The sequence below is a fragment of the Asterias rubens genome, chromosome 18, assembly GCF_902459465.1.
Source record: "Asterias rubens chromosome 18, eAstRub1.3, whole genome shotgun sequence".
NCBI lineage: Eukaryota > Metazoa > Echinodermata > Asteroidea > Forcipulatida > Asteriidae > Asterias > Asterias rubens.
The window spans coordinates 3,814,253-3,841,864 of record NC_047079.1 but is presented as its reverse complement, the minus strand read 5'-3'; the positions used below and the strand labels follow the sequence as shown (position 1 = coordinate 3,841,864).

The window sequence follows — 27,612 nt, the reverse complement described above, 5'->3', positions numbered from 1 at the left end:
ATCCTAAAACAAACAAGAATAAACCAAACAAAATTCAGAGCAAATTTGAGGTTTTGTATATTTAGGACAAAGCAACTATTGTCACGCAAATGTCTGGGGCTCAAACCCACACTCTGATGACCAGAAACACCAGATCTTGAGTTTGATGCTCTTTGAGGGACATGTTGCCTTAAATCGGGCGAGTTGGTCTATGAAAAGCGTTTGCAATCATTTGTTATAAAATGCATACAGTTTAAAAGTGTATGGTCACATGTATCGCTATACGTCGTGAACTACATTTCACAAGTTGTAAGTCAAGTTTTTGACTCCATAAAATGGCCGACTGTGTTAGTTCAACTCGCCCGATCCAAGGCAACGTGGCCCTTTAACCGCTCGGCCACAAAACGCCACAGTGTTTGACCTCAGCGATGGGGCCTGTGCAACTGGGCTCAATTTTAATGGGTTTAGTGCGGTTACAACTACAATGTACTTCATATGGCATAGTGGTCAAGGCAGCTTTAAAGACAGTGGACACTATTGGTAATTGTCAAAGACCAGTCTTCTCACTTGGTGTATCTCAACATATACACAAAATAACAAACCTGTGAAAATTTGAGCTCAATCGGTCGTCGAAGTTGCAAGATAATAATGAAAGAAAAAACACCCTTGTCACACGAAGTTGTGTGCTTTTAGATGGTTGATTTCTTGACCTCAAATTCTAAACTTGAGGTCTCGAAATCAAATTCGTGGAAAAGTACTTCTTTCTTGAAAACTAGGTCACTTCAGAGGGAGCTGTTTCTCACAATGTTTTATACCAATCAACCTCACTTCATTACTCGTCATCAAGAAAGGTTTTATGCTAATAATTATTTTGAGTAATTACCAATAGTGTCCACTGCCTTTAACATCCTTTGAAGTCATATAGAGTTTCTGACTCCAAACTAAACCTCAAATGAGTAATATTTTCACCCGATAAAAACATCATACATGTAGCTTCTGTCATGGAGTTTCTATCTCCTTGTAAAAACAAAACTAAATTTGTTTCAATGACCTGTCCGAATAATATTTACTCTAATAACAACATAACATTTCAATTGAAGTTGATATGGCATTTTTGGTCTTATGAATTTTGAACAGTGTTTTTTTCTCACACAACATTGGCAAAGGGAAACAAAATTCAAACAAAAACAAAACACTACAACACTTCAAAACAATAATGACATATCGTAAAGGCCATATCATCACAGTGAATGTACAAACGTAGTTCTTTTTCCCTATCCCAATTGAGGACTTCTCAAAGTATTTGCAAATAATGTTTTATAGTCAAAATATTGGTAGTCGTAAAAAGAAAGGCTTAATCTGCTATCCAAAAGCTCACAAATGTTTAAGTTCGCACATCATGCAGACAAATACAGTGTATTGTTTCCCTCTGAAAGTATAGTTTACTATCTCCCTGGAAGACCCCAGAAATCAGTTTCTTATTTTAATTGCCTCACATACACAAAAACAAAATCGCTTATTTGATGAAATTTTCACTAGTTTGGTTGTACCAGGTCTAGAAAAACACAGAGGCCACATAGGTCATCAATTGCCCCTATCTTGGCTAATTGCCCCTATCTTGGCTAGGTGCCCCTTCAAAAGTGTCCCATATACATGTACATGTACACTTTCAGATTTTACAATGGAAATGCTCTTTGCAAATTGAAAATGGCCTGTTATACATTTTTGAAGTTGGTTCACCAACTGCATTAAGACATTGAAATATGTATTTTGAAATACCCGTAATAAGCACTATAAGTACATGTAAACTAAATAGATTTTAATTTTGTTTTTTACCCTTGTACACCGATGTGTATTAGCACTGTATACTCAGTACTTACCCGAGTTCTGTGAAAAAAATCACAGACACATTACTCGGGTGGGATGCAAACCCACAACCTTATATAAATAGATTTTCACAGCTTATTGTACAATCTTTTTGAGCATGCACAAGGATTTTGAAGAATTTTGTTACTTGTGTTGGGAACAAATTTATCAAATCTGCTGACTTGAGCAGGTTGCATGCAAATTGATTACATCACACTTCACCGACCAATCAGATGACAGAGTTTACTCCACACAAGCGCATGCGGGGACTAGATAATTTATTCAAATCAAGACCTTGCTTACTGCACTGGTGGTGTGTGCTGATCTCGCCAACTCTCTCTGCTTAGCGATGAAATCATCACCGCTCTCCTTTTTTATCCCATTTGTTGCCGCTGCCACAAAATAAAGAAATAAATCGAGAAAGAAATTAATAATACATGTATTATTTGTGTTTAACCCATAATCAGATATAAAGTTTCCTCCCATGCACCATTTATTTTAATGATTATTTTTAAAACTTCACGAAGGCAACAAAGGTGATTGCCTCCATGCCCCCTGGTCATTGCCTCGGTGCCCTTGAAATTCTCCAGTAGAAATTTACCAAGGAGAAAATGCCTTGGTGCCCTTGCCCTTTTAAAAACAAAGCATACAGGCCTGCAAAGCTTGTGGGTCTACATCTACTTTCACAGGACTTGCCACTTCCCTGATTGCACCCATCTACTTGCTCCACAATTATTAGGGGCAACCGAATAACGAACTGTCCCCAGCCTTCCTTTTGGTAATTTTTTTTTACAGACACACACAAATGACCTTGGCTTTCCCAGTACTGCATATACATGTAGCAAACTCAAGACTGTTACTTCACGAAGGCAATGAAGGCAATTGCATCCATGCCCCCTGGTTTTGCTCCAGTAAAAATTAACCAAGGAGAAAATGCCTTGGTGCCCTTGCCCTTTCAAAACGAAGCATACAGGTCTGCAAAGCTTTGTTGGTCTACTTTCACAGGACTTGCCACTTCCCTGGGGCAACCGATAATGAATTGTCCCTACATGTAACCTTCCTTTTGGAAACGTAGCAAAGCTTGTTGGTCTACATGTACTTTCACTGGACTTGCCCTTTCACTGGACTTGCCGCTTCACAGGACTTGCCTCCATGCCCCCTGGTCATTGCAATTTGCTCCAGTAGAAATTTACCAAAGGAGAACATGCCTTGGTACCCTTGCCCTTTCAAAAAACGAAGCCTACGAGCCTGCTGAAGCTAATTGTTGGTCTACGTTCACAGATTGCACCCATCTGTTTGCTCCACAATTTAGGGCCAACCAATATTGAACTGTCCCAAGCCTTTCTTTTGGCCTTGGCTTTCCAAGTACTGCATCATAGCATTAAAATTAGCAAGTTTTGTGGACTAGACATCTGCTCTAGAATGCAGAAGACTGTCTACTAAGATCCTCTAATGAACTGTCCCAATAGCCTTCGTTGTGCAGTTGGTCTATAGCAAGCTTTTTTGTCTACATTCTAAAGAAAAATGGCTTGCAGAACCACATCGCATGACTTGCCCCTTTGCACCCATGTTCCACAATAGGAGCAACCAATAATGATCGGTCCCTATAGCCTTCTTCTTTATTAAAGCCATTATACACTTTCGGTACAGAAAAGAAAGAAAAAAGTTCACGGAATTACAAAGAATTTACAGGGTTTACAGAAAGAAGGTAACGGTGAAAAATTGTTCCATGAAATGCTTTACTTTTTGAGAAAACATTAAAACAATATCAATTCTCGATAGTGAGAATTACGGATTTATTTTGAACACATGTCATGACACGGCGAAATGTGCGGAAACAAGAGTGGGTTTTCCCGTTATTTTCTCCCGACTCCGATGACCGATTGAGCCTAAATTTTCACAGGTTTGTTATTTTATATATAAGTTGTGATACACGAAGTGTGGGACTTGGACATACTGTTTACCGAAAGTGTATAATGGCTTTACCATACAGAAACATACAAATGACCTCGGCTTTCCAAAATTAGTAGGAAGTTTTGTGGTCTAGACATCCTGCTCTAGAATGTAGAAGACTGTCTATTATTTAAATCCTATAATGGATTCATGATTTCTCTCTTTGCAGAGTCAAGAATGACATCAAGTTTAGTATTCCCTGATGTTGATACAATGTATTAGCACCAGATGTATCTACTGTATATCCTGAACCCTAAACACTTCAGATACATTTTATCAGCCTCAGGCAGCAGCACAAGGTACTGGGCCAAATTTCATAGAGCTGCTAAGCACGAATAATTGCTTAGCACGAACATTCTTCCTTGATAAAAACAAGATTATCAACCAAATTTATATTTGTTGCACATTGCTTTTTATTGGTAATCAGCCGTTGTTTGCTTAAATCCTGAAAACCACGTGGAAATTTGGTTGGTAATCCTGTTTTTATCAAGGCAGAAATGTCATGCTTAACACATTTTTGTGCTTAGCAGCTCTTTGAAATTGGGCTCTGATAGCAAGGGTCCCTCATGACCAACTGACACAAGCAGTCGTTTTGTCAGAATGCAAAACATTTGCATGCCGAATTTAAATTGAGTATAACATGCAATGCGCCTGTGGCAGTTACAACAGGAGTCTATGGGGAGAAGAATAAATAAGCAGTAAGATCAAAGTTGTGATATCGGTATGAATTCAAATAATGGACAATGAATTTAACCCTCTGGCTTCTTAGATTGAGAATCTTGCAACTGCCTGGCTGGCTGCTGGATCCACTTGATGAGATTTTCCAACCACAATGTGTCGGCCTTTATCTAGTGTTGGTGAATTTAGACAATTCGCTGCGATCCAAAACTTGCTGGGATGCAAGCTGTCCTCCAACTTTAAAAATCAAAGGTTGGAGGGCTGTGGAGTGGGAATCACAAAGCCTTTACGGCGTTGGGTCAGGGTTCACCTTAACACTCGGAAATTCTAGAAAGTGACACAAGAAGGTTTTCTTGAAATAAGACATTTTATTCTTTCTCAAGGATACCTGTAATGCTTACATACAATGTACATGTAGTTGTCAGCATTTCATTCTGAAATCAATTTTCTCAAAATAAAAAAAATGACCTTGGAAGTTCAAAAAAAAAATTACAAAAAAAATGTGAAGTGGTATTTGATACCATAAGATACATTTGTACAAACCTGTGGGTGGTTCAGGAGGGGGCGATGAGGGTATGGTACAATGTTGCTCAATATAATCCTGTATGCTCTGGTTGTACTGATTGACCTGAGCTTCCAGGTCACTGGTTAACCTGATCGTGGTCAGGTCGGTTAGGAAGCGCTGAAACCCCGGTAGAAGGTCCTCCAAAGCTGCAAGAAAGAAAATCAAAATGACAACGTTACAATTTTATTACCAAAGATCCTCAGGAGTCACTCTAAAGGGTGGGTCTATGACTTTATTGTAGGAAAAAAAAAAAACAATGTCCACAGATTTACATTAAACTTACAGTTTAATACTAATGATAGGAGAAAGCTTCCCTGAAAATACTACTTGCCGAGGTGCTGTAATTTTGGACAAATGAGTAAAACAATGTCATGAAAATAATTTTCGTCTCAGTGATCATGAGACAAAAATAATTTTAGCATGTAAAAACGTATTTTCATGACATTGTTTTACTAATTTCTCAAAAACTACAGCACCCCAGCAACTAATATTTTAAGGTACGCTTTCTACAGTATCATTATCTTCAAACGGTGTAAGTTTGAGGTAAATCTGTGGACATTGTGTTTTGTGTTACAAAAAGAACCCAAAATCCTTTAAAAGAGAGCTACGTGTACACTTAAACACATACACAACAGGAGAGCAAATAATAGTTGCCTAGGCGAGGAAGTCCACCAATAAAGTTGCATTTTACCTCTAAAAGGCTATCAAACAAAAGTTTGTTTTATTAAAATGCAAATCAACTGAGCAATCGCAACAAATCAAAAAGTAGAGGCTCACATGTCAATGAAGTTCAAGTTATAATGTGTACACTTTACCTACATGTACATTAACAACCTTATGACAAATTGCTTTTACAATACCTGCGACTACAGATACTGTACAGTACATAGCCTCAACTTACTCCATTATTATCCTTGGATCAGTCGAGTTGGTCTATAAAAAGCGTTTGTAACCATTTATTACAAAATGCATAAGATGTTGTAAAAGTAGAATACAATGATCCACACAAACATGCCTCGAAATTGCACGGTTTTCCTTTTACCTTGTCGACTAGCACGGTCGGCTTATTAAATGGGAAATTCTTTAGTCCCATAAATGGCCGACTGTGTTAGTTCGCAAAGTAAAAGGAAAACCACACAATTTCGAGGCAAAATACTGTGTACATGTACGTATGTACTTTTGCTGGGTAGATTTTGTTCTTTGAGAACTTGTCTTGCTATTAATTTTCAAAACAATTTGTCTGCATTTATAACGACCATCATTTTCGGTTGGAAAGTTTACACAGCTACCACTAACTTTTATTCATACTTTAAACACATCACGTCTTGTTACTGAGCTCGGGGTCCTATTTCATGAAGCTAATTCAGCAGAAAAATCTGCTTAGCAAATTTCCTGGCTAAGCAAGAAATGAGTGGGGTACCATTTGCACCAATGGAAAGTGTTGGGCTGTGAACATATTTTGCTAAGCAAGAGATTTCTGTGCTTAGCAGATAATAATGCATTTCTGCTAAGCGAAAATAAGCAGGATATGTAAATACCAGTCAAGAATTGTACGATGTATGTGACATGGTACTTTGGCTGGTAAAGGTAACCTTATTTTGGTGAGCATGAATGTATTGTGGTAAGCATGAATGATGTGCTTAGCTACTTATGTGCTTTCAAAAGCAGCTCTATGAAAGTGAGCCCATCAGCTGCAACTGGTACATCACTGTATTGTACACCCTAACAATGTTGTACTGGTGTTTAACATTTCTGAATGCAAAAGTTAACAATGTAACAGCAGCAACACTGGATTGAGCTTGAGGAATTCCAGTTGTGTATAATTCTCTTGTGTCAGAGAAAGTCATTGTGCCAGAAATCAATACAATCTAAACTCGTAAATGTTGAAAGTTCACTCAGAAGAAAAAAAAAAGGAACAACAAATTAATCCTTGGAATTTAAACGAGGAAGTACATTGCGCACTGTAAATGGGTGTTAATGCCACGTAGTAAAACCACACGAGTTGATCAACCTGGGGTTTGGGGGGGGGGTGTTCAAAAAGAGGAGGATGGGCAATGGTGGGGGCCTTTTAATTTGATAGAAAATGTTTTTGAGGAAAGAGATAAACCATGATTAGTATTGTCCATAAAGGCCGGTTCATAGTCGATTGCGCAAAGGCCACACGATGAAAATTTTGACATGCAATCCTAAAAAACATAGTTTATAGTCATCGCTGAGGCCTAAAAACTGTGTTTTTAACGATCGCACGCCAGGAATTCCATCGCCCGACCATCGCGCGACAAACTATATAAACCGGCCTTTAGTACGCCAGTTACAAGCCTTGTAGTGAAGTTTCATCTTTTGAGCTGGCAAGGCTATTTTCATTCAGCAAAGAGCACTTCTGCCAAAAAATCTTGAAGTCAATGGAGAACTTTTGAAGGGGCACCGAGGCTCAGTGAACCTTTTTAGAGCCGTGTTATTTCACGAAAAAGCTCAACATTTGTTCCATCCCGGAAACGGAACCTTACGCCCAGAACGTCACCGCAGTCTTTATAAGAAAGTGACAATAAACTTCCTGGGGCTTAATAAAGAAAAAAACAGCAGACATCGGTTTGAAGCCGCTATCTTTCAATATGACCTATGACATTCAAGTTTGAATAGCCACCTTTTCAACGCGAGAATTACACACCTTTGTGTACATACAACACACACAAAAAATAGTTTCGTGGGAACAACTTTTTTTCAACGAGGAAGTAAAGGAAGTTATTTAAATAGTGTGTAAAATGTATTTTACCGTGAATAGTGTGGGACAGTGGCAAGGATTTTCGGTAATAAAATGTGTGGGTGGTTTTATACATTTATTTCACAATGTAAAATACATTCCTCATATTAATGTCAAATGCAGAAAAAAATATATGATTCCACAAAATGTTTCAAATGCGATTCAAAAATCACTACATGTATTTGCTACAAATACTAGCATTCAATGTGCACAAAAGATAAATCTAAATATTTCGCTGGGATGCAAAATTGCTGAATGAAATTGTTTCCTTGGGGAGTCCATAGTGTACGATCCCAAGCTGCCTTAAAGACACTGAACACTATTGGTTTGTCAGTCTTCTCACTTGGTGTATCTAAACATGCACAAAATAACAAACCTGTGAAAATTTTAGATTAATTGGTCGTTGAAGTTGCGAGATAATAATGAAAGAAAAAACACACTTGTCACACGGAGTTGGGTGCTTTCAGATGCTTGATTTCGAGACCTCAAATTTTAAGTCTAAGGTCCCGAAATCAAATTCGTGGAAAATTACTTCTTTCTCGGAAAATACTCCACTTCAGAGGGAGCCGTTTCTCACAATGTTCAACCTCTCCCCATTACTCATTACCAAGTAAGGTTTTATGCTAATGATTTTTTTGAGTAATTACCAATAGTGTCCACTGCCTTTAAGGGCAAGGTCAGGACCGGGGTATCATAGGTGCATCCATAGCATTTGTGTAACTCCAGGATAATTTTAAAACATCAAGTTTAAACTGCACCATTCAGAAAGTGTTTTTTTTTTCTCGAAAAAATGACTGCATTTAATACTTTCTAAATTGATAAACTGCTTTTGCTTTTGTTCGAAAACCAGGTTCATGAAAAATTATTAATATTATTTTTACATCACAAGAAAAAAATTAGTCAACCTGCAATGACTGCATTTAATACTTTCTAAATTGATAAACTGCTTTTGCTTTTGTTTAGCTTATGATAATATTATTATTAGGTCATCTGTACACAGGGAATACCCAACGTTAAGACACAGTACCTCATCAGTCATAGTAAGCTACAATCCACTGGTCGGACAGGCCTCTGTATGCTGTAATTAATGTACCTCTTTTTGTCACAGCGGTTTTAACGGGGCGCGCCGCGTCTTAACGAGATCACGTGCCAGGCATGAAACACAACACTGCATATTGAACCCACTGTCTCTAATATGAATACAATTTGAATAATTTATTGTTTCAAGAGCTCGGATTGTGTTCTCGAACGACTGGTTTGGGTTTTAATTTGACGAGTTAAATATTGCATTACAAATGATCAGCAGGGAAACCATGCATTCATGCATGCAGTCAATTTAATCAGAATATAAATTTCAAATACAGAAAGGGAGTAATATTTTGAGGGATCAAAGAAATATTTGGCTAGATCCCTTTTAAAATTATCTTCTGTTACGAAGCGACCATCGTCTAAATAAATAATTTCATAATAGATGTGAAATTTGCATCGGGGATAAAGAAAATTAATTTGGTTTTGTTTTTACCCATACACCGATGTGTGTTAGCACTGTATACTCAGTACTTTCCCCGAGTCCTGTGAAAAAATATCACAGGCATGTTACTCGGGTGGGACATGCCTGTGATATTTTTTTCACAGGACTCGGGGAAGTACTGAGTATACAGTGCTAACACACATCGGTGTATGGGTAAATAATTTCAGTTCCCAAAGCTTGGTGCAATGGAAACATACTGAGAATGTATAGGCCTACATTTTACATTCACACTTTTGAATGACAAATGGCTGCCAACGGCCATCTACCGAAAACCATCTAAAATAAACCAAAAATCCAATCATCTGAAAAATCCATCTGAAGAATGGCCACCTGATTGTGAAACATAATAAGGTTGAAATTTCAGTTTCATTTCAGTGAAATAACTCACAGCCATATGATATGTCTAAAAGCCCACAAATTTTATGTAATAATTTGTTAACATAATTTATGTGTAATCATTGTTTTCTAATAACTCACCCCATTTTTGTCTGCAATACGCAGGATGAAATTTCAATTTCAGTCAGTGAAATAATTCACAGCCATACAACAAAAATGTTGTCTCAAAAAGCAAAACAAATTTTATGTAATTTTTTGTAATTTTATTTTACAACTGTGTACTACTAGTCTTTTGTAAAAACGATTTCATCACATTTTCTTCTGCAATCTGCAGTTGAAATTTCAATTTCATGCAGTGAAATAATTCACAGTCATACTACAACTGTTCATCTCAGACACGTGCGCATAAAATGTACACAGAGTCTACGTGCACAGAATGTATGTCCCGCATCCACTACCCACTGGAAACAAAGACATCCTCGCTGGAGAACACCCCGCCAGCAGAGATGAGGCAAGCGATAAATTGCCTCAGGCCATGTGAAAAAGATTAATAGTTTCCTGTGCCGTGAGGGCACAAAACAAGGCACTTGAGCAAGATATTAATTAGGTGCACACTGTATACTCTTTGTAAACCCTTATAAGGTGCTAAATAATTGGGTCTCAAAATTCATCACTGCAATTACCTATCTTTCTGAAAGTTTGTATATATACTCAGTGCCTTGAGTACCTTGTTTGGTAGATAAGTGCGCTATATAAGACTTCGATATTATTATTATTATCATGGAGCCCTTGCTAATAGACCCTTCCCATGAAATATGTAAATTGCACATAGCGCGTGCGCACTAACGTTTTGGTTGGCAAAATGAGGGAAAATCGCGCTGTTTTGTACACGGCTAATGGGTGCGTGACGCAGATGCGGTGGCGCGTCTGCTTAGTGCACAACTCTATGGTGTTTGCTAACCAACAGGGTCTGTACGCATGCGTGAATGTAATTAGCATATTTCATGGGAAGGGTCCATTCAATAGGTCCTCTTTAGGTATACAATGCAATACTACATGTAGCACTCGAATTAGATGAACTTTTTCTCAAAATACCTACACTTGGTTCCAAGTCTGATCATGGCTTTTAGTCTACCCGAAAACCAATACATTATTGCCTGAAGTAGCGCCCTCTTGTTCCTTATATTTACAATTATGATATGGAAAGGTTTGCGGTAACACCATGTCATGACTATCTCTAAATGAGTTGTGTGGTTCTGAAAAAGAACTGGGCCCAATTTCATGGCTCTGCTTACCGCCGAATACTGCGCTTACGATCACGATTCCCCGCTTACGTGGAAGCGTCGAATTTCTGCGCTAGCCGAATTTCTGCGCTAGCCTTGTAAGCATAGAATGCCTAGTAACGCGGAGTGCGCACACGCAGAAGCCAAAATTCGCCGCTAGCCCGTGAAACACGCTTGCCGTAAGCACAGAATTCTCTGCTTCCGTAAGCGCCGATTCTGTGCTTACAGTAAGCAGAGCCATGAAATTGGGCCCTGTTGGTTTCAACTCAACGTTTCTATCTGTATGCTCTGATCTTCTTCTGGAAAAAGCAATTATTGTTACAATATTTAGGAATTTCTGAACATAAAAACAAGAAGTTCTCAAATGGCATTGTACATTTTGCAGAACGTAGGCCTGTTCCTAAAATCATATGTATAAAAGCAAACATTTTACGTGGAATTCTGAAAAGTGCGGGATACCCCTATTAGGCCTAGAATTTTAGTCTGATGCACAAGGGGCTCAGCCTCGACCTGCCATATTAGTGTATTCAGTACATCGAAATAGAAACCCGGAGAACGCCGAGTGTCTCCTTGTGCGTACGGTTTTGTTGTGAGACCATTTTTATGGACACGCGTACGCCATTTTTTACGCGTGTATGGCAAAATATTTTGCCATACAGTAGACGTCCCATTGACCAATGAAAACAGCAGAAACGGTCTATGTGCGATGCCATCTTGCCGTTTTGCCATACACGCATGTCACGGGGTGATCATTTTGCCATACACGCGATACACCGTTTGATCAATCATTTTTAAAACTACATGTAAAACAGGTGTAAAACAGATCACTGAACAAAAGTCAACCAAAATATTATCAACTTGTTTTTCAATTAAGAAAACACGAAACACAATTTACTATTTACAAGGTCAACTCTGAATGTTATTGAAATTGACTTGGATGGACAGACGGCTTATGGATTGATCATGGTTGATGATTGTGTGAAACATGATCCGAAGGAGACGGGATCTCTGCTCCGTATGGAACTGTTTCTGTGTGGTACGGTTCCAGATGGTGCAGTTGACCATTTCAAAAATAACTTCAAGAAAATTATTTCAAATTTAAAAATTAGTAATTGTACATTGTACATAATGTTCTTATGTTTGGAGTTTAAAATAGTCAGCCCTTAACTATTTTTCTTGTGTTTATACCCTCGGTCTTTTTGGTTGGTAAGTTGTTTGCAACAGCTAATTCTATTGTCTCATTTAAAATATATATAAGGAACCTGATTTTATTATGGTGTTTTGTTTTGTTTTTTCCCGGTTGAAATTTATCTCTGTCTGGTGACGTCCGCATAATTTTGTTTTACCATTATCGACTCACCTACTGTACTCTTGTTAGCGCTCATTTGGAAGTCAAATGCCCATATATACCAGCTGTGATTTATTTGCTCAGACCTTTACCTTGGCTCTTAGGCCGTGTCCAAAACGACGACTTCAGCTACAGCTACGTCTAGATCAGCGCGTCTGTCAGTGTTGAAGAATAGGCAGACGCGCGCGATCTAGCCGTACATAGCTGTAGCCGAAGTCGCCGTTTCGGACACGGCCTTACAATGTACAAATGTAAGGGCGCTGCTAGGAGACGTTGCGTGTCATGGCCAAGCGGTTAAGAGCACCGGATTCAAGCTCTGGTGTTTGATCAGCAGAGTGTGGGTTCAAAACCCGGTCGTGACACTTGCAACATAAAATTGGGGAGGTAGTGCTTTCTGCTCTACCGGCCAGGCTTCGGACTGATGATACCCAAGCCTACATCGGTATGGACTGTAAAAGGGGTAACCCTGGTTCAGCCCTAGGAGTAGGTGGCAACGGCCTCTGGAAAAAAATATTGTAGCCCACACCTTGGAGTGGCCTTCCGGCCTTGGTTTGTCTGGCGACTTGCAGAAATCAAATCAAATAAAAATAAAACACGTAAACTTGGGTTTGAGCCTTGCAGAGGGCACCACGGCAAAAGTGCAGGGCACTACATGTATATACAGCAATTGCTGTGGGGTGCCTGCTTGCTACCTTAAATGGAGACTGAGACAAAAACAGAAAAGGGAAAACGAAAAGTCTCCATTGACATCTGGGGTGCTCCACAAGGAATTTTGTGTACAAATTCTGTGGGAGGTTTTTACACAGGGCAAAGGAAAGAACAAAAGAGGTCTCCACAGGGATGTAAAGAGCAGAATGTGTTAGAGGTCTAAAGTGTGGAGCAAAGTTAAAGCCATTGGACCCTTTCGGTTCAGAAAAAAAAAAAAAGTTCACAGATTTACAAATAACTTACAGGGTTTACAGAAGGCAATGGTGAAAGACTTCTCTGGAAATATTATTCCATGAAATGCTTTACTTTTTGAGCAAACAGCAAAACAATATAATTTCTCGTTAACGAGAATTACGGATTTATTTTAAACATGTCATGACACGGCGAAACGCGCGTAAACAAGGGTGGGTTTTTCCGTTGTTTTCTCCCGACTCCGATGACCGATTGAGCCTAAATTTTCACAGGTTTGTTATTTGATATAGAAGTTGTGGTACACAAAGTGTGGGCCTTGGACAACACTGTTTACCGAAAGGGTCCAATGGCTTTAAGGTGATGCGGTGTTCACACACTTACCATACATTAATTTTTACGTTCAATTTTATTTCTCCCAGAATCATAAAAATGGCCTTGAATTTCACCTTCATTGAGAGGGCAAGGCCATTATGTTTTTAAAAATACAAAGGGCACCATTGTCAAATTGTCAAGTCAGCGGGAAAGTTTTTAAGGAGCACAAAGGCCAAGACCAGGGCAACAAAGGCCATATTGGGATAACCCTGTTCCAGCCCCAGGAGTAGGGTTACACGCCCCTGGTGACAGTTGCTTTGGGTCGATACCCCAAATCAGCTACTACAAAGTAAACGTGTAGCTCTCACCTTGAAGTGGCGATCAGGGGCCAATTTCATAGAGCTGCTTAAGCAAAAAATTTGCTTAAGCACGAAAATAGCTCGCTTATTTTACACATGTTACTGGCCAACATTTCATGCCATATACATTGCTTATGACTAGTATTTAGCTGTTGTTTACTTAGCATAACAATTGAGTGGAGTCTTGGCCGGTAATCTGATTTTACTAAGCAATGAATTTTTTGCTTAAGCAAAATTTTGTGCTTAAGCAGCTCTATGAAATTGGGCCATGGCATTGTGATGTTCGACGATTTCTCATTTTACAAACATGTTTGCTTACACGTATTTACAATTGAGTACATTCTGAAGTCTCGCTTCTGCTTTGTATTTCTATGTTTTGACGTCCTTTCATCAAAACGTTTGTGTAAATAAATTGAGGTAATTCAGCCAGCCCCAGCGATCTTGTTGTAGAACCATAACAAGAGTGGATTGTAAACATGCACATTGTACCGTACACAGTTGCTCTTAAATGCTTTTGTACACAGTGCAAGTGTATATGGACAGTTTCAGTCATGCTCAGAATCTTGAGTGCGATAGTCAAGTTGAGTCATTACATTATGTGGAGAGTCGGAGAAGTGATTTACACCAAGTTGAGTCACTATAAAAAGGGTTTTTTAATTCATGTCCTCACAGAAGATTTGAGTGAACAAAGAATTTTTTTTTTAATCCGCAATTGTTTGCACCTGGCTGATGGACGAAATCCTGACGATATATTTTGTTTTATTTTTTTTTAACTACCATATTTCATTTGTGGATTATTTTGTGTTCCATAACTGGAAGCTTCTAGGCCTTTAACTTTCTCAAATTTATAAAAATACATTGTAGCTAAAAACAATAATTAAATTCATTTTTGGGGTTCAGCCTACATCCATGGACCTGCACAATGTCACTTTATTAGAGGACCAGAATTAAACAGAGGCCATCCTCATTGCCCTGGTCTTGGCTTTGATGCCCCTTCAACCATTTACCTTTATTATCATTAAGATTCTCCATAAGGCTCTTTGCAAATTGAAAAATGGCCTTGCCTACTCAAAGATGAAATTCCGTTCCTGCTTCAGTGCATGTAAAATGTATCATGAATCTATACATAGCATTTAAAGGCAGTGGACACTTTTGGTAATTACTCAAAATAATTTTTATCATAAAAACTTACCTGGTTACAAGTATTGGATAGCTGTTGAGAGTATAACACATACATGTTGTGAGAAACGGCTCCCTCTGAAGTAACAAAGTTTTCAAGAAAGAAGTAATTTTCCACGAGTTTGATTTCAAGACCTCAGATTTAGATTTTGAGGTCTCGAAATCAAGCATCTGAAAGCACACAACTTTGTGTGTTAAGGGTGTTTTTTCTTTCATCTCGCAACTCCGACAACCAATCGAGCTCAACTTTTCACAGGTTTATGTATGTTATGCATGTGTTGAGATCCACCAAGTGAGAAGACTGGTCTTTGACAATTACCAATAGTGTCCAGTGTCTTTAAATCACCCAAACACACTCAATAATGTGTATCCATTAATGTACTGGTTTAAGTGTATTAACCCATACAATGTACATGTCCACTGGACTATTGTTAATTACTCAAAATAATTGTAATTACGTACTCAGTAACAAGCAATGGAGAGCTGTTAACAAAACATTGGGAGAAACAGCTCCCCCTGAAGTATTTGTAAAGTAGTTTTTTTTAGAAAGAGCTAATTTCTCATTCAAATATTAAAAAACTGCAGGCCCATGAAGCCTTTTGAAGGCAGACAGATTTGTGCAACAAGGTGTTTATTTTCTGTTAATATTCTATTGCAACTTTGATGACCAATGAAGTCCAAATCTTCACAGATTTGTTATTTTAAATGCTTACTTGTTTGGGATACCACCAAGTCAGAATACTGTTCTTTGACATTATTTTACCAAAGGTGTCCAGTGCCTATCAGGGTTCTGCTCAGGATTTCTTTGGTAGTGGTGAAAAAATGTTTCCCTGGAAACCATTGCAAGATGGATCAGTTACATGGTAGAGTATATAAATACTCAAGTCAAAGAAGTTCTCAAAATTAATGGTTTCGGATATACCATTTTTAATGTTAAATACACAATTTTGCATTTTGTTGAAAACCTAATGCAAGTAAATTGCAAGTGTAATTCAATTACAATTTTGGAAATGGTGGTCGGAAACCGAGGGAATTCTTCCAACGATGTTTGGGAGACTGGCACCGACCACTGTGGGCAAAACCATACATGTACAAAACCTTTAAAGGAACACGTTGCCTTGGATCGGTCGAGTTGGTCTTTGAAAAGCGTTCTGTAGCCCTTTGTTATAAAATGCATATAATGAGAAAGATATTGAAAAAGTAAAATACAATGATCTACACAAACATGCCTTGAAATTGCGCAGTTTTCTTTTTACCTCGTCGACAAACACGGTCGGCCATTTATGGGAGTCAAATTTTTGACTCCCATAAATGGCCGAACCGTGCAATTTTGAGTGATACTTGTGTGGATCATTATATTCTACTTTTAAAACATCTTTCCAACCATGTGCATTTCATAACAAACGGTTTCAAACGCTTTTTTATAGACGAACTCGTCCGATCCAAGGCAACGTGTTCCTTTAATGTAGGCCGCCTATACAGTGCAAAGTCTTTCTCTATGGCATGCGTATGTTAAGTAGTATGACATTATCATCAAAGACATACTTGCATTACACAGCATTACATGTTCACACAGGTGTAGGGCTACATGTACCTGTTCACCTTTCCTAATCCTGACAACACAGCTCTGTTTGCTCACTAGGGTCATTGCTCCATGGCTATGATGATGCACCCTTGGTCATATCGCTGATCGCTGATCGCCCGGCAGTAATCCTACTGCTGACAGGAATTCAATACATCCCTAAGTATTGCTCGTCCAACGAGTGATAAGATAGAATCTCTTCATTCCATTTGTTAAGAGGGGTGACCCCCGGCGCTAAGTAGTCATCAACGTGTTGCTATTTGATGTATAATGAGGGAACATGATGAACATAATGTAATGGTACACGTTGTGTACTTTAAAGATACAATTTACTAGTCACAAACATGTACACTACTTTGTACTGTCATCCTACAATTTTACTGATTCATAAACAAAAACATTTATCAGAGCTTTTAAAGGCACTGAACACTACAAACATGTATTGGTAATTACTCAAAACAATTGTTAGAAAAAAAGCTTGTTATTAATGAGCAATTGAGAGCTGTGAGAAAGGGCGCCCTATGAAGTAACGTAGTTTTTGAGAAATAAGTAATTACTCACTAAAATATTTGAATTTAACTCGAGACCTCAGCTGAGGTCTCGATTTTAAGCATCTGAAAGCACACAACTTGTGCGACAAGGGTGTTTTTTCTTCCACTATTCTCTCGCAACTTCCAACTGAGTTCAAATTTTCACAGGTTGGTTATTTTACGCATGTTGAGACACATGTACACCAAGTAAGAAGACTGGTCTTTGACAATTACCAAAGGTGTCCAGTGCCTTTAAGGGTTCTTTACCATGCATACACATGTAGTATCAATCCAAAGTCGATACAATTACAATTAGTCACTCATAATTCAGATCTTGTTTTTTTTCCTAAGGCAAGAAACTCACTGCCAGGGTTGCCCAAGGGGGGGAAAAGTTTCCCCTGGCAATGTGTCAATGGCTAAACAACATGATCAAGTCCTTAGAAATAGTATACTAGTGTAAAAAATGTAGGCCTAGCCCTAAGTTCTGAGGTCTCGAAATCAAATTCAAATATTTTAGTGGAAAACTAAATCTTTCTCAAAAACTACATTACTTCAGAGGGAGCCGTTTTTCACAATGTTTTATACTATAAACAGCTCTCCATTGCTTGTTAACAAGTAAGTTTTTATGCTAACAGTGATTACCAATAGTGTCCAGTGCCTTTAACATTTTTAAAACCAGAAAATTTATTAAATCATCTTCGTGCAGATGAACAAGTCCATGGCAGTCAACATCTGCTTTCTTAATCATCTAGCCTCCTATCCCAGGTCTTGGCGATTCTTTTCAACTCATGGAAAATGTTAACTCTTGGTTCCTAAGCAGCGCTATGAGGCTACTGAACCATATGGATTATTTTTCATTAAAAAAATATTGATCATCAAAGCAGAAAAAGTAAACAGCTTTGTGCTGAGATTTCAGATGACTTCATTGGTTTTTTAAGGGATGTTTTTACTATTTAGTGGTATAAATTTAGAGATAAATTTCTGGAAACAAAAATGAAAACAAGGAGTTCTCAAATGGCACCGTACATCTGCAGAAACGAGGTCTGCAAATTTTGCAGACCACGTTTGTAAAAGAAACCTGGATTTTAACACAAACCATAGTTGGCATGTTCGAATCCTGGTTGTGGCAGTTGTGTCCTTCAAGCCATTGGACACTTTCTGAACAGAATAAAAATTAAAAGTTCACAGATTTACAAATAACTTACAGGGTTTAAAGAAGGTAATGGTGAAAGACTTCACTTGGAATATTATTCCATGAAATGCTTTACTTTTTGAGAAAACACATGTCATGTGAGATATTCTTTCCACTAAGTTTATAGACTGATTTGTACTTGACACCCAAGGCTTTGAATTGATAATGTTAGAAATGTTGTTGGCTTTGTGCTCTGGATGTTATAACGTAAAAAGCAGTCAGTCACATTACACAAAAAGGACATGGTAAAAAACACACTTGTCACAATTCAAAAATTTCCTATATCAAAAAGCTTGCGAAAGTGTTACTATGTACCACACAACTCTTATTACACGAGTATCCAACAGGATACTTATTAATGGTCAGCAACTTCAACTTTAAGGTATACGTGTACATGGCAAAACCACGGTCAGTCGCATTACGGTCAGTCGCATTACAGTTTTCCAGACACTGTAGCCACGCCTACATGGAGCCCAAGCTGAGTTCTTATTTGGACAAATTTGGTTCATTCCTTGTCAACAACAAAAAATAAATTGGTTTCAAATGTTAGCTATAACTTGTAGGTGTAAAGAAAGTTGTGACAAAAACTTGATTTGTTGGTGTCCTGTCCATGTTTGCTTGGAATTGCCATGTACATTCCTGTGTACAATGTGCATCTAGTGATGATTGGTCTGTTGATTTTCGTGTACTCCTCCGAAATTTTGGAATTTAATACCTCATAATATTGGCCAATGTAACTCCCACTTCCCATTTCAAAAAGCATTAAGAGCTCACTTGTTTAACCCTGGTGTTTCTGGTCCACAGAGCAAGCACCACTGTTTACCTGGCAGTGTCATCAAGGTTTGTACAGTGAAAGTTCACTTATGGGACATCCTTGGTTTCAAATCATGCATACAATGTACACAAAATGTTTATACAATAAATCCCGTTGGGGAATCAAAGTGCATGGTACATAGGCCTATTTATATTAGCTCTGTAGGCTGAAAACTAAATAATCCGCAATAACATGTTTCCAGTTCTGAGTTGGGGTTTTGAACCAGGGTCAAAAGAGGTGACAGACAATTAAAGCCATTGGACACTTTCGGCAAACAGTAATGTCCAAAGGCTCAACTTCGTGTATCACAACATAACAAACTTGTGAAAATTTAGGCTCAATCGGTCTTCGGAGTCGGGAGAAAACAACGGGAAAACCCACCCTTGTTTCCGCACGTTTCGCCATGTCATGACACGTGTTTAAAATAAATCTGTAATTCTCGTTATCGAGAATTGATAATTGTTTTAATGTTTTCTCAAAAAGTAAAGCATTTCATGGAATAATATTACAAGAGAATTATTTCACCATTACTTTCTGTAAACACTATAAGTTATTTGTAAACCCAGGTGATTTTTTATTTTTTTTTCTGTCCCGAAGTGTATAATGGCTTTAAGGGAGATATCACTATTTCCTTCTAAAATGCAAGAGCTTTAGCAACAACTTTACATATTATGCCATTCAATCTATAGGCTATTACATCACGCACACTGAAATCTGCTAAAATATGTTGAATGTCATGTAAGTCCACCCATAGAGCTTAGTCCTTGCTCTATGGTCCACTTATTTCAGCTTGTTAGTGAGACAATTTTTTTTCAAAATATGTCATAGTAACAAAATAATTTATGGACACTAACGGTTTCCATAAGCTGTCATAAACCCCAATCAATTTTGATTTAAAATACTAGGTTCGCATCCTAGTGTTTTAAATCAAAATTGATTGGGCTTTATGACAGCTTGAGGAAACCGTTTATCCTGAAATGATGAGTGTCTGTTTAAAAATATCACTAGTAGGCTTATTCAGTTTGTTGGAAAAGTGTGTTAATCACTTATAATCCCTCTGAATGTCAAATGGTGCTTGAAAAATAGAGTGTGCCAAATAGCAAAGAAACTATTACAAGTGTTCTTCAGGTAAAGTGCAGTCTACTGGCTATGAAGTAAAAAACACCAAAGGGCTGGCAGTCTTAATTCCCTCCATCAGCCTGGTGACAGTTCAGTGCGCAAAAGCGTCTTTAAAAACATAAAATATGGACTTGAAAAGTGAAAAAAAAACTGGCAGAGAACAGTCCAGCCGTCGATTTCACCAAACTCTCCTAACTTTGGATTAATGTTAGGACTTAGGAAGAGTTTTAAGTTCTGTATTCATAGACGTTATGGCACATTGAACCCATCCTACTAAGTTAGAACGGGTTGCTCGTCCTGACTCAAGGTAGGATTAATCCTAGCGTTTTGTGAAATCGGCTGCAGGCATGCCAGGGGCACCAGAGTAGTGAAATGAAGCTATAATCCCCAGGCCTGATACTTCGTAGAGGCCACCCAATTGCCTCAATTGCCCCCTGGTCATTTATTTATTTTATTTTATTTATTTTAATTCTTCGGACAAAACAAAAGCAAAACAATAAAACAAGCACAGGCCGTCCAGGGAAGGGCAAAAGTCCAAAAACTGTCATCAAAAAAGATGTGCTCTCCCAGATCTAGTGCCCTTGAAATGATCCAGTATAAATTTTCAGTTTCCTCAAGCGTGCCCTAGTTACCAAGGAGAAAATGCCTTGGTGCCCTTGCCCTTTCAAAAACGGGGCATACCAACCTGATCTTTTATTCATGCATGGTGTAACCTGGTCCTGCTGGATAGTCAGCGAACAAGTTTAAGGGCAAACCCTGACTGTCAACAGCTTTGATTCAACAGTAATTTTAGCTGGTAATTCAAATACTCAACACAGAGTATTTTGGGTTTTTTTATTAGTGTTTAAAAATACATGTACATGTATACGTGTATGTATGTAGATCTAAATTAATGACCATGTGCACACCCATGGCTAGTCTTGGAAGCAAGTCGGTAGATGTTAAGTGCGGTGTAGTTACGGGGATGGTACACACAGCCTCGATCCCAGAATGTGTGTGAGGCAGTGGCAAAAAGCTACCACGCGCTACCTATGTACATGTACGACCGTTGCATGAACGATAATCGCACTGTGACTGTTGCATAAACGGCAGAATGCGTGTTTGGGGCAGCGTAACGAATTGTCATCAAGTCTAACCCCATGGCTCGATACTCAGTATTAAGATCAATACCAACGACAGTTTATAGTTTGACTTCCCGCTTCCTGCAATATAACACTGACAATAACAAAGTTTTGTTTTTATAGTAGCAGGACTTTACACTACCTTAAATGTTTCAAAATATCACCTTACAGAGGAATGATTTTTGACAAAGGTGAAAATTCATGGAAAATGGCTTGTGGACCTGGGTTCCCAGGAGTTTTGAAGCCAAGGTCCCAGGGGCTTTGAACCCAGGTCTGCAGAGTGACTAGTCTCTGTACATCACTACAAATCTTTTGGGAAATGTATTTCACAGGTTCGTTCATCTACATAATACTATTTGTAGCAGTGGAGTGCAGGAATTCTTCACATTCTGTAAAACATCACAGCTAAGTTTTTTTGACAAGCCGACATCATCTGAGTTCAAAGTTGTATTTTTTTTTTTTAAAGTCTGCAACTCTGAACTTACAAGGAAATGTCTGAAATTGATCATCCCCCCCCCCCCAAAAAAAAAAATAAATAAAAAAATATTTGACTGATCAATTTCAACACGGCTGAGTCCTCCATATTTCATGGAGTTGGGTTTGCCAGCAAAGCACAACGTAAACAAATAGAAAACCAAGAGTGTATTTAACAACAGCATAATGTATGACATTCAAAGAATAACAACAAAAGGCTTAAACAGTCTGCAGAAAAAGTGACCTCACTAAACATGTGCGCTAGTACTTTTCTCCCTTTTTGCAGTGAGATCATTTGTTGGTGAACTGAGGCGGATGCACAGTTCATTTCCCTTGAACTTAGGGCATCACCAAATTCATAGCTGTTTTGACTGTTTTTTCTTCACCCAAGCAGCAACAATGTAAACTTTATTAAGGTGAAAATCCATTGGTGCCCTTGCCCTTGCCTCCAGGGCCCAATTTTATAGAGCTGCTTAAGCATAAAATTTTGCTGAAGCAAAAAAATCCTTGCTTAATAGTAAAATCAGATTACCGGCCAAGACTCCACTCATTTGGTATGCTAAGTAAACAACAGCTAAATACCAGTCACAAGCAATGTATTTTGCATGAAATTTTTGCCAGTAACATGTAAAATAAGCGAGCTATTTTCGTGCGTAAGCAACATTTTTGCTTAAGCAGCTCTATGAAATTGGCCCCAGTAGTGAGCACACTGACATGACTGAAGAGTGAGCAGTGTCTGTATAGCCTCGAACAGACCATCATAACTCAGTAGTTGCTAATGGAAGCATAGGGGCAGCAGGTATGAGGAGATGACCCTTTGCGCAAGGAATGAAATGTTCTTCATCCATGGTTTGCCACTCTCCACAGTCACAGGTGTTGAGACTAGTTACTATATATAGTCTGATTACCCCTTTGTGGTCCACACCCTGCGGTTAGGGCGAGGGTTAGGGTTAGCGTAGGGGCTTGGATTAGATTAGGACGCATACCTTTTTCAGGGGTGTCGATCTGTCGGAACATAGCTACATTGTACTCTGTAACCACAGTTCAGTGAAGACTGGGTTGGAAGGCTTCAAGTTCTCACATCAACAATGTTTTTAAAGTCGAATTCAAGTTATCCATCACCATGCAGGGCCTAATGTCATGGGTCTGCTTACCGTATTAAAGCAAAGAATCGTCACTTACGGAAGCAAGGAAATCTGTGCCTTAAGGGTTAGCGGGGAACTTTGGCTTGTGCACATGCGTACTCCGAGATACTAGGCATTCTACGTTTACACAGCTAGTGCAGAAATTCGGCGCTTACGGGTAAGCGGCGAATGGTGATCGTAAGCGTAGAATTCGGCAGTAAGCAGAGCCATGAAATTGGGCCCTGATCACCTGTATGCATACAGTGTGTTGTTGAGATTCAAAACAATACCAAAAGGCGTTTTAATAAGCGCGAAGTTGTCCTACATCAAGAAAACCACCAGACCCCTGCACACTGTTTTTCAAAGCATGAAAAGGGTTTTCATTTGAAGTAAAACAAAATCTGGGAAGCTTCCATTTTAAAAGGTTTTCATTTTACACAGTTGTCTTACATGTATATGATCGTGATATTAACACACTGTAAGCAATCTCTTTTGATACACCACAACTCCTAAAAGATATAGATTACAACTGCAAGCCTTTCCTTTTTAAAGACAGACAGATTGTGTTCATACCACTGATTATAGCACCTTGTAAACCCTTAAATGGTGCTAAATAATTGGGTCTCAGAATTCATCACTGCAATCTTTCTAAAAGTTTGAATATATACTCAGCGCCTTGAGTACCTTGTTTGGTAGATACGTGCGCTATATAAGGCTTCGATATTATTATTATTATTATTATTATTATTATTATTATTATTATTATTATTATTATTATTATTATCTCTGAAGACGGGACACCTTTGGTTATCGCCAAAGACCAGTCTTTTCACTTGATCTCAACTCAACATTTATGCATAAATAACAAACCTGTGAAAATTTGAGCTCAATATTGGTCGTTGAAGTTGCAAGAGAATAATGAAAGAAAAAACACCCTTGTCGCACAAGTTGTGTGCTTTCAGATGCTTTCATATTTTAGTAAAAAATTACTTCTTTCCCAAAAGTCTAAAACTACGTTACTTCAGAGGGAGTCGTTTCTCACCATGGTTTTTATCAACAGCTCTCCATTGCTCGTAACTTAGTAAGTTTTATGCTAACAATTGTTTTGAGTAATTACAAATAGTGTTTATAGGGCTAGTGGTTTAAAAAAAATTACAATGCAGTCGACTCTCATAACTTACTTTGTCATAGTTATTTTGAGGTTGGTTGAACAACAGAAAGGATTGGAAAGAATATTTTTACTCTATAAAAAAAAAAACCTTGACACATGTATGGCAGGATGGCAATGACGAGACAAGTTTTATTTTATTTCATTACCATGCCTAACCCAACTTTAAGTTTTAACCTCATCCTGTTTAAAAAATCACAAATTTATGTTTCGTTTGTGTAAAAGACAGGATATGAAATCACTTTATCAGGGCTTTAAAAATACATTGTCATAACTGAACCTGGGGAGCAGTCAGTAATTGTATGAGGTACCAAACCTTATTCTACAATGTACAATGTACCTTGATTGCCTCAGTTTATTGTAATACTGTCATTGCTTATTTGTCACTTTGACAAAATATGAGATTGGTCACTGAAAAAAAACATCCTGACAAAAAAAAAAAACCAGTTCAATCTGAATGGTCAGTGATTGTAAATTCAAACATGCACAAGAGCTGCCGGCTGTCCTCCAAAAGAATGTCAGTCTGAAATACTGACAAAATTGAGGGGAAAAAGGCATTGATAAAATACCCCACAACAGTGCTGTATTTTGATTGCCTCAATTAACATAAGACTTAAAAAGCACATTCCCTTCAACATTAAATGTGTCAAAACTGTTTGTTTAAATCACACTTCCATTAATGTATTTCAAAAAATCAAGATTAAACAGTGTGCACTGCGTTTAAGCCGAAAGGGTACGCCAGGCGCTTAAACAACAAGAAATATTTCAGACAGGACAGTTTACAAGGTTCTACTGCGCATTCAGCAGCAACTGCCAGGAACACCGGGGCAAACTTGTCTTTGTCTAAGTGTAACTGAGTTTAAATGTCTCCCCGAAGGACAAAGCAAGTGTCAAGACTGGGATTTGAACCCACACTCTTGAGCTTGAGACCAGTGTGCTCGACCACTCGGCCACGACACGCCAATAAAACATGACTCATCCCATTATTTACAACGTCAACGGTCAGTGTAGGTTTGTATAGTGGCCTATGTGTTGGGCCCTTGCCTTAATTGCATTAGGAATTTGCAAAAAAATTACAAAATTACACACACACAAAGAATCGATCCCCTTAAAAAAAATACTTGTTGTACAAAAGGTTGAACAGAACTCTTTTCTGAGGCCCATTCTTTCAAAACACAGTGTACTGCATGCCTGTATGGACTTTGTATTTGAAAGGGCAAGGCAACCAATGCATTTTATCCTTGGTATTAAGGGCACCCTATGAGGAATTTGTAAATTTCTACTGTAAGAGCATTTCAAAGGCACCAAGGCAGAATACTTATGTAGCAATGTCCAGGGGGCATGGAGGCAATCGCCTTTGTTGCCTCCGTGAAGTATTAGGCCTGTACTACATCACATATGAATGGTACATTGTATGCCAGGCCAGGAAACTAAGGCATTTTGCTCCTTGGTATAAAGGGGAACCATGAGGAAATTGTGAATTTCTACAGTCAGATCATTTCAAGGGCACCAAGGTGATACCAGGGGGCATGGAGGCAATCGCCTCCGTTGCCTAAGTATCAGGCCTGCACTACATCACACTTTTAAAATGGTACAGTAGCCTATGCCAGGCCAGGAAATAAGGCATATTCCCATTAGTATAAAGGGCAACTTATGAGGAAATTGTGAATTTCTACTGTAAGAGCATTTCGAGCATTTCAAGGGCACCAAGGCAATCACCAGGGGGCATGGAGGCAATCGCCTTTGTTGCCTCTGTGAAGTATCAGTCCTGTGTGCTATACAGTACCACACATGGACGGTGTTGCATGCAGGATTACAAGCCAATTTAAGCGCATGGCAAAGTGCCAAGCTTCAATATCAAGTGATCCCATGGAAAGTTTCTTGGTAATTGAATTACTTCCTGTTAATCTGCAATAATTTCCTCCCAGTCCCTTTTCCTGTCGCTCAAAAGGCTTCAAGTGGTGATGACAGCATTAAAACTAGAGTCAGAGACAATGCGAACTGATTTCATAAGTTATTTACATTAAAAAAAGGAGACAGTTCATGATCTGGATCTTTTGAAAAATAAACACACAATTGTTTCTATACAGGATTGACTAGGCCTATTTATATTTTGATGATCTTTAGTTTCAACATGGAGGAAAGAGATTCCTGTACGGCTTTAAGGTTTGTAGTCGCCATGCAGGCCTGAGCGCTTCGTTTTTTGAAAAGGACGAGAGCACCAAGGCATTTCCTCCTTGGTAGGCCTAAAGGGAACCCTATGAGGAAATTGTAAATTTCTACTGCAGAGCATTTAATTCAATGGTACCAAGGCAATTTTTTTTTATGCAAGTCGCGAGACACACAAGGCCTGAAGGCCACGTCAAGGAGTGGGCTACAATTATTTTTGTCCAGAGGCCGTTGCCACCTACTCATAGGGCTGAAACAGGGTTACCCCTTTTACAGTCCATACCGATGTAGGCTTGGGTATCATCAGTCCGAAGCCTGGCCGGTAGCGCAGAAAGCACTACCTCCCCAATTTTATGTAGCAAGTGTCACGACCGGGATTCAAACCCGTTGATCAAACACCAGAGCTTGAATCCAGTGCTCTTAACCACTCGGCCATGACACACGCACAATGACCAGGGGCATGGAGGCAATCGCCTTCATTGCCTCCATGAAGCATCAGGCCTGGTGGTGGCTCCAGCTGAGGCTATGGCACTCGAATATTCGATGACACCAGGTTTTTTCTGCCCCCCCCAAAAAAAAATTATATATATAAATAAAATAAAATGCGTGTCTGCTTATTATCATAGTTGGGCCTCAAATTAAACCCACAGTCCACCACTTGCTGTGATGTCATGCGCTTTTGCAGTGGTGCCCTTTGTAACGTTTCAATACAAACTTCCACCTTCCTCATTTAATATAGAAGTGCTGCCCCTCACATCAGAAGAAAAATGCTGGATGCCCAGGTTCAAAAGTGAAGTTCAAAGCCTATTGTAAGGGTGGTAGCTTTTAATGGACCAGAATTTGTGTTACAAAACCAGAACAAAAAGGAGAACAGAATCTAGTATAATATACACAGTGTATCAATAACACTTTTTTTGTGTTTGAACAATCACTATTGAAGAAGTTACACTGTAGGCCTATATCATATCTTATCAGTAAAACACACAAAATTGGCTCAAAGCCAAACAGGTGTGCATTTTGACCTAAGAATTAAAGATGAGGTGGAGTATTTTTTAGAAACAATAGACCTTATGCATATGACGTCATTTCAGTACGGCGCCCCCGCATTGAGGTCAAAAGGAGGTTGTTCATTGGCCAATCTATGTGCGTTTCGATTGTTTCGTCAGCGTTTGACCTCAAAGATGGCGGCTGGATGACGACAATGCATAAGGTCTATGTATAAGACAACCACTTGTCCTGTCATTGTATACTGGCCAGACACTGAAAACT

The 27,612-nt window shown here is 38.6% G+C and overlaps 1 protein-coding gene across 8 annotated transcripts in view; it reads right to left on the bottom strand.

The window, feature by feature from the left end:
• LOC117302300 (actin filament-associated protein 1-like) overlaps positions 1 to 27,612 on the bottom strand; it is a 62,535-nt gene that overhangs the window by 34,079 nt on the left and 844 nt on the right. For 6 of the 8 annotated variants that reach the window (XM_033786182.1, XM_033786187.1, XM_033786188.1 and 3 more), the window contains exons 2-3: positions 5,020 to 5,187; positions 2,140 to 2,237 (exon numbers count right to left, since the gene is read on the bottom strand). In XM_033786182.1, the coding sequence (XP_033642073.1) occupies positions 2,140 to 2,237; positions 5,020 to 5,187 (266 nt within the window). The remainder of the gene's footprint in view (positions 1 to 2,139; positions 2,238 to 5,019; positions 5,188 to 27,612) is intronic. The other 2 variants (XM_033786184.1, XM_033786186.1) reach the window with 1 other exon arrangement.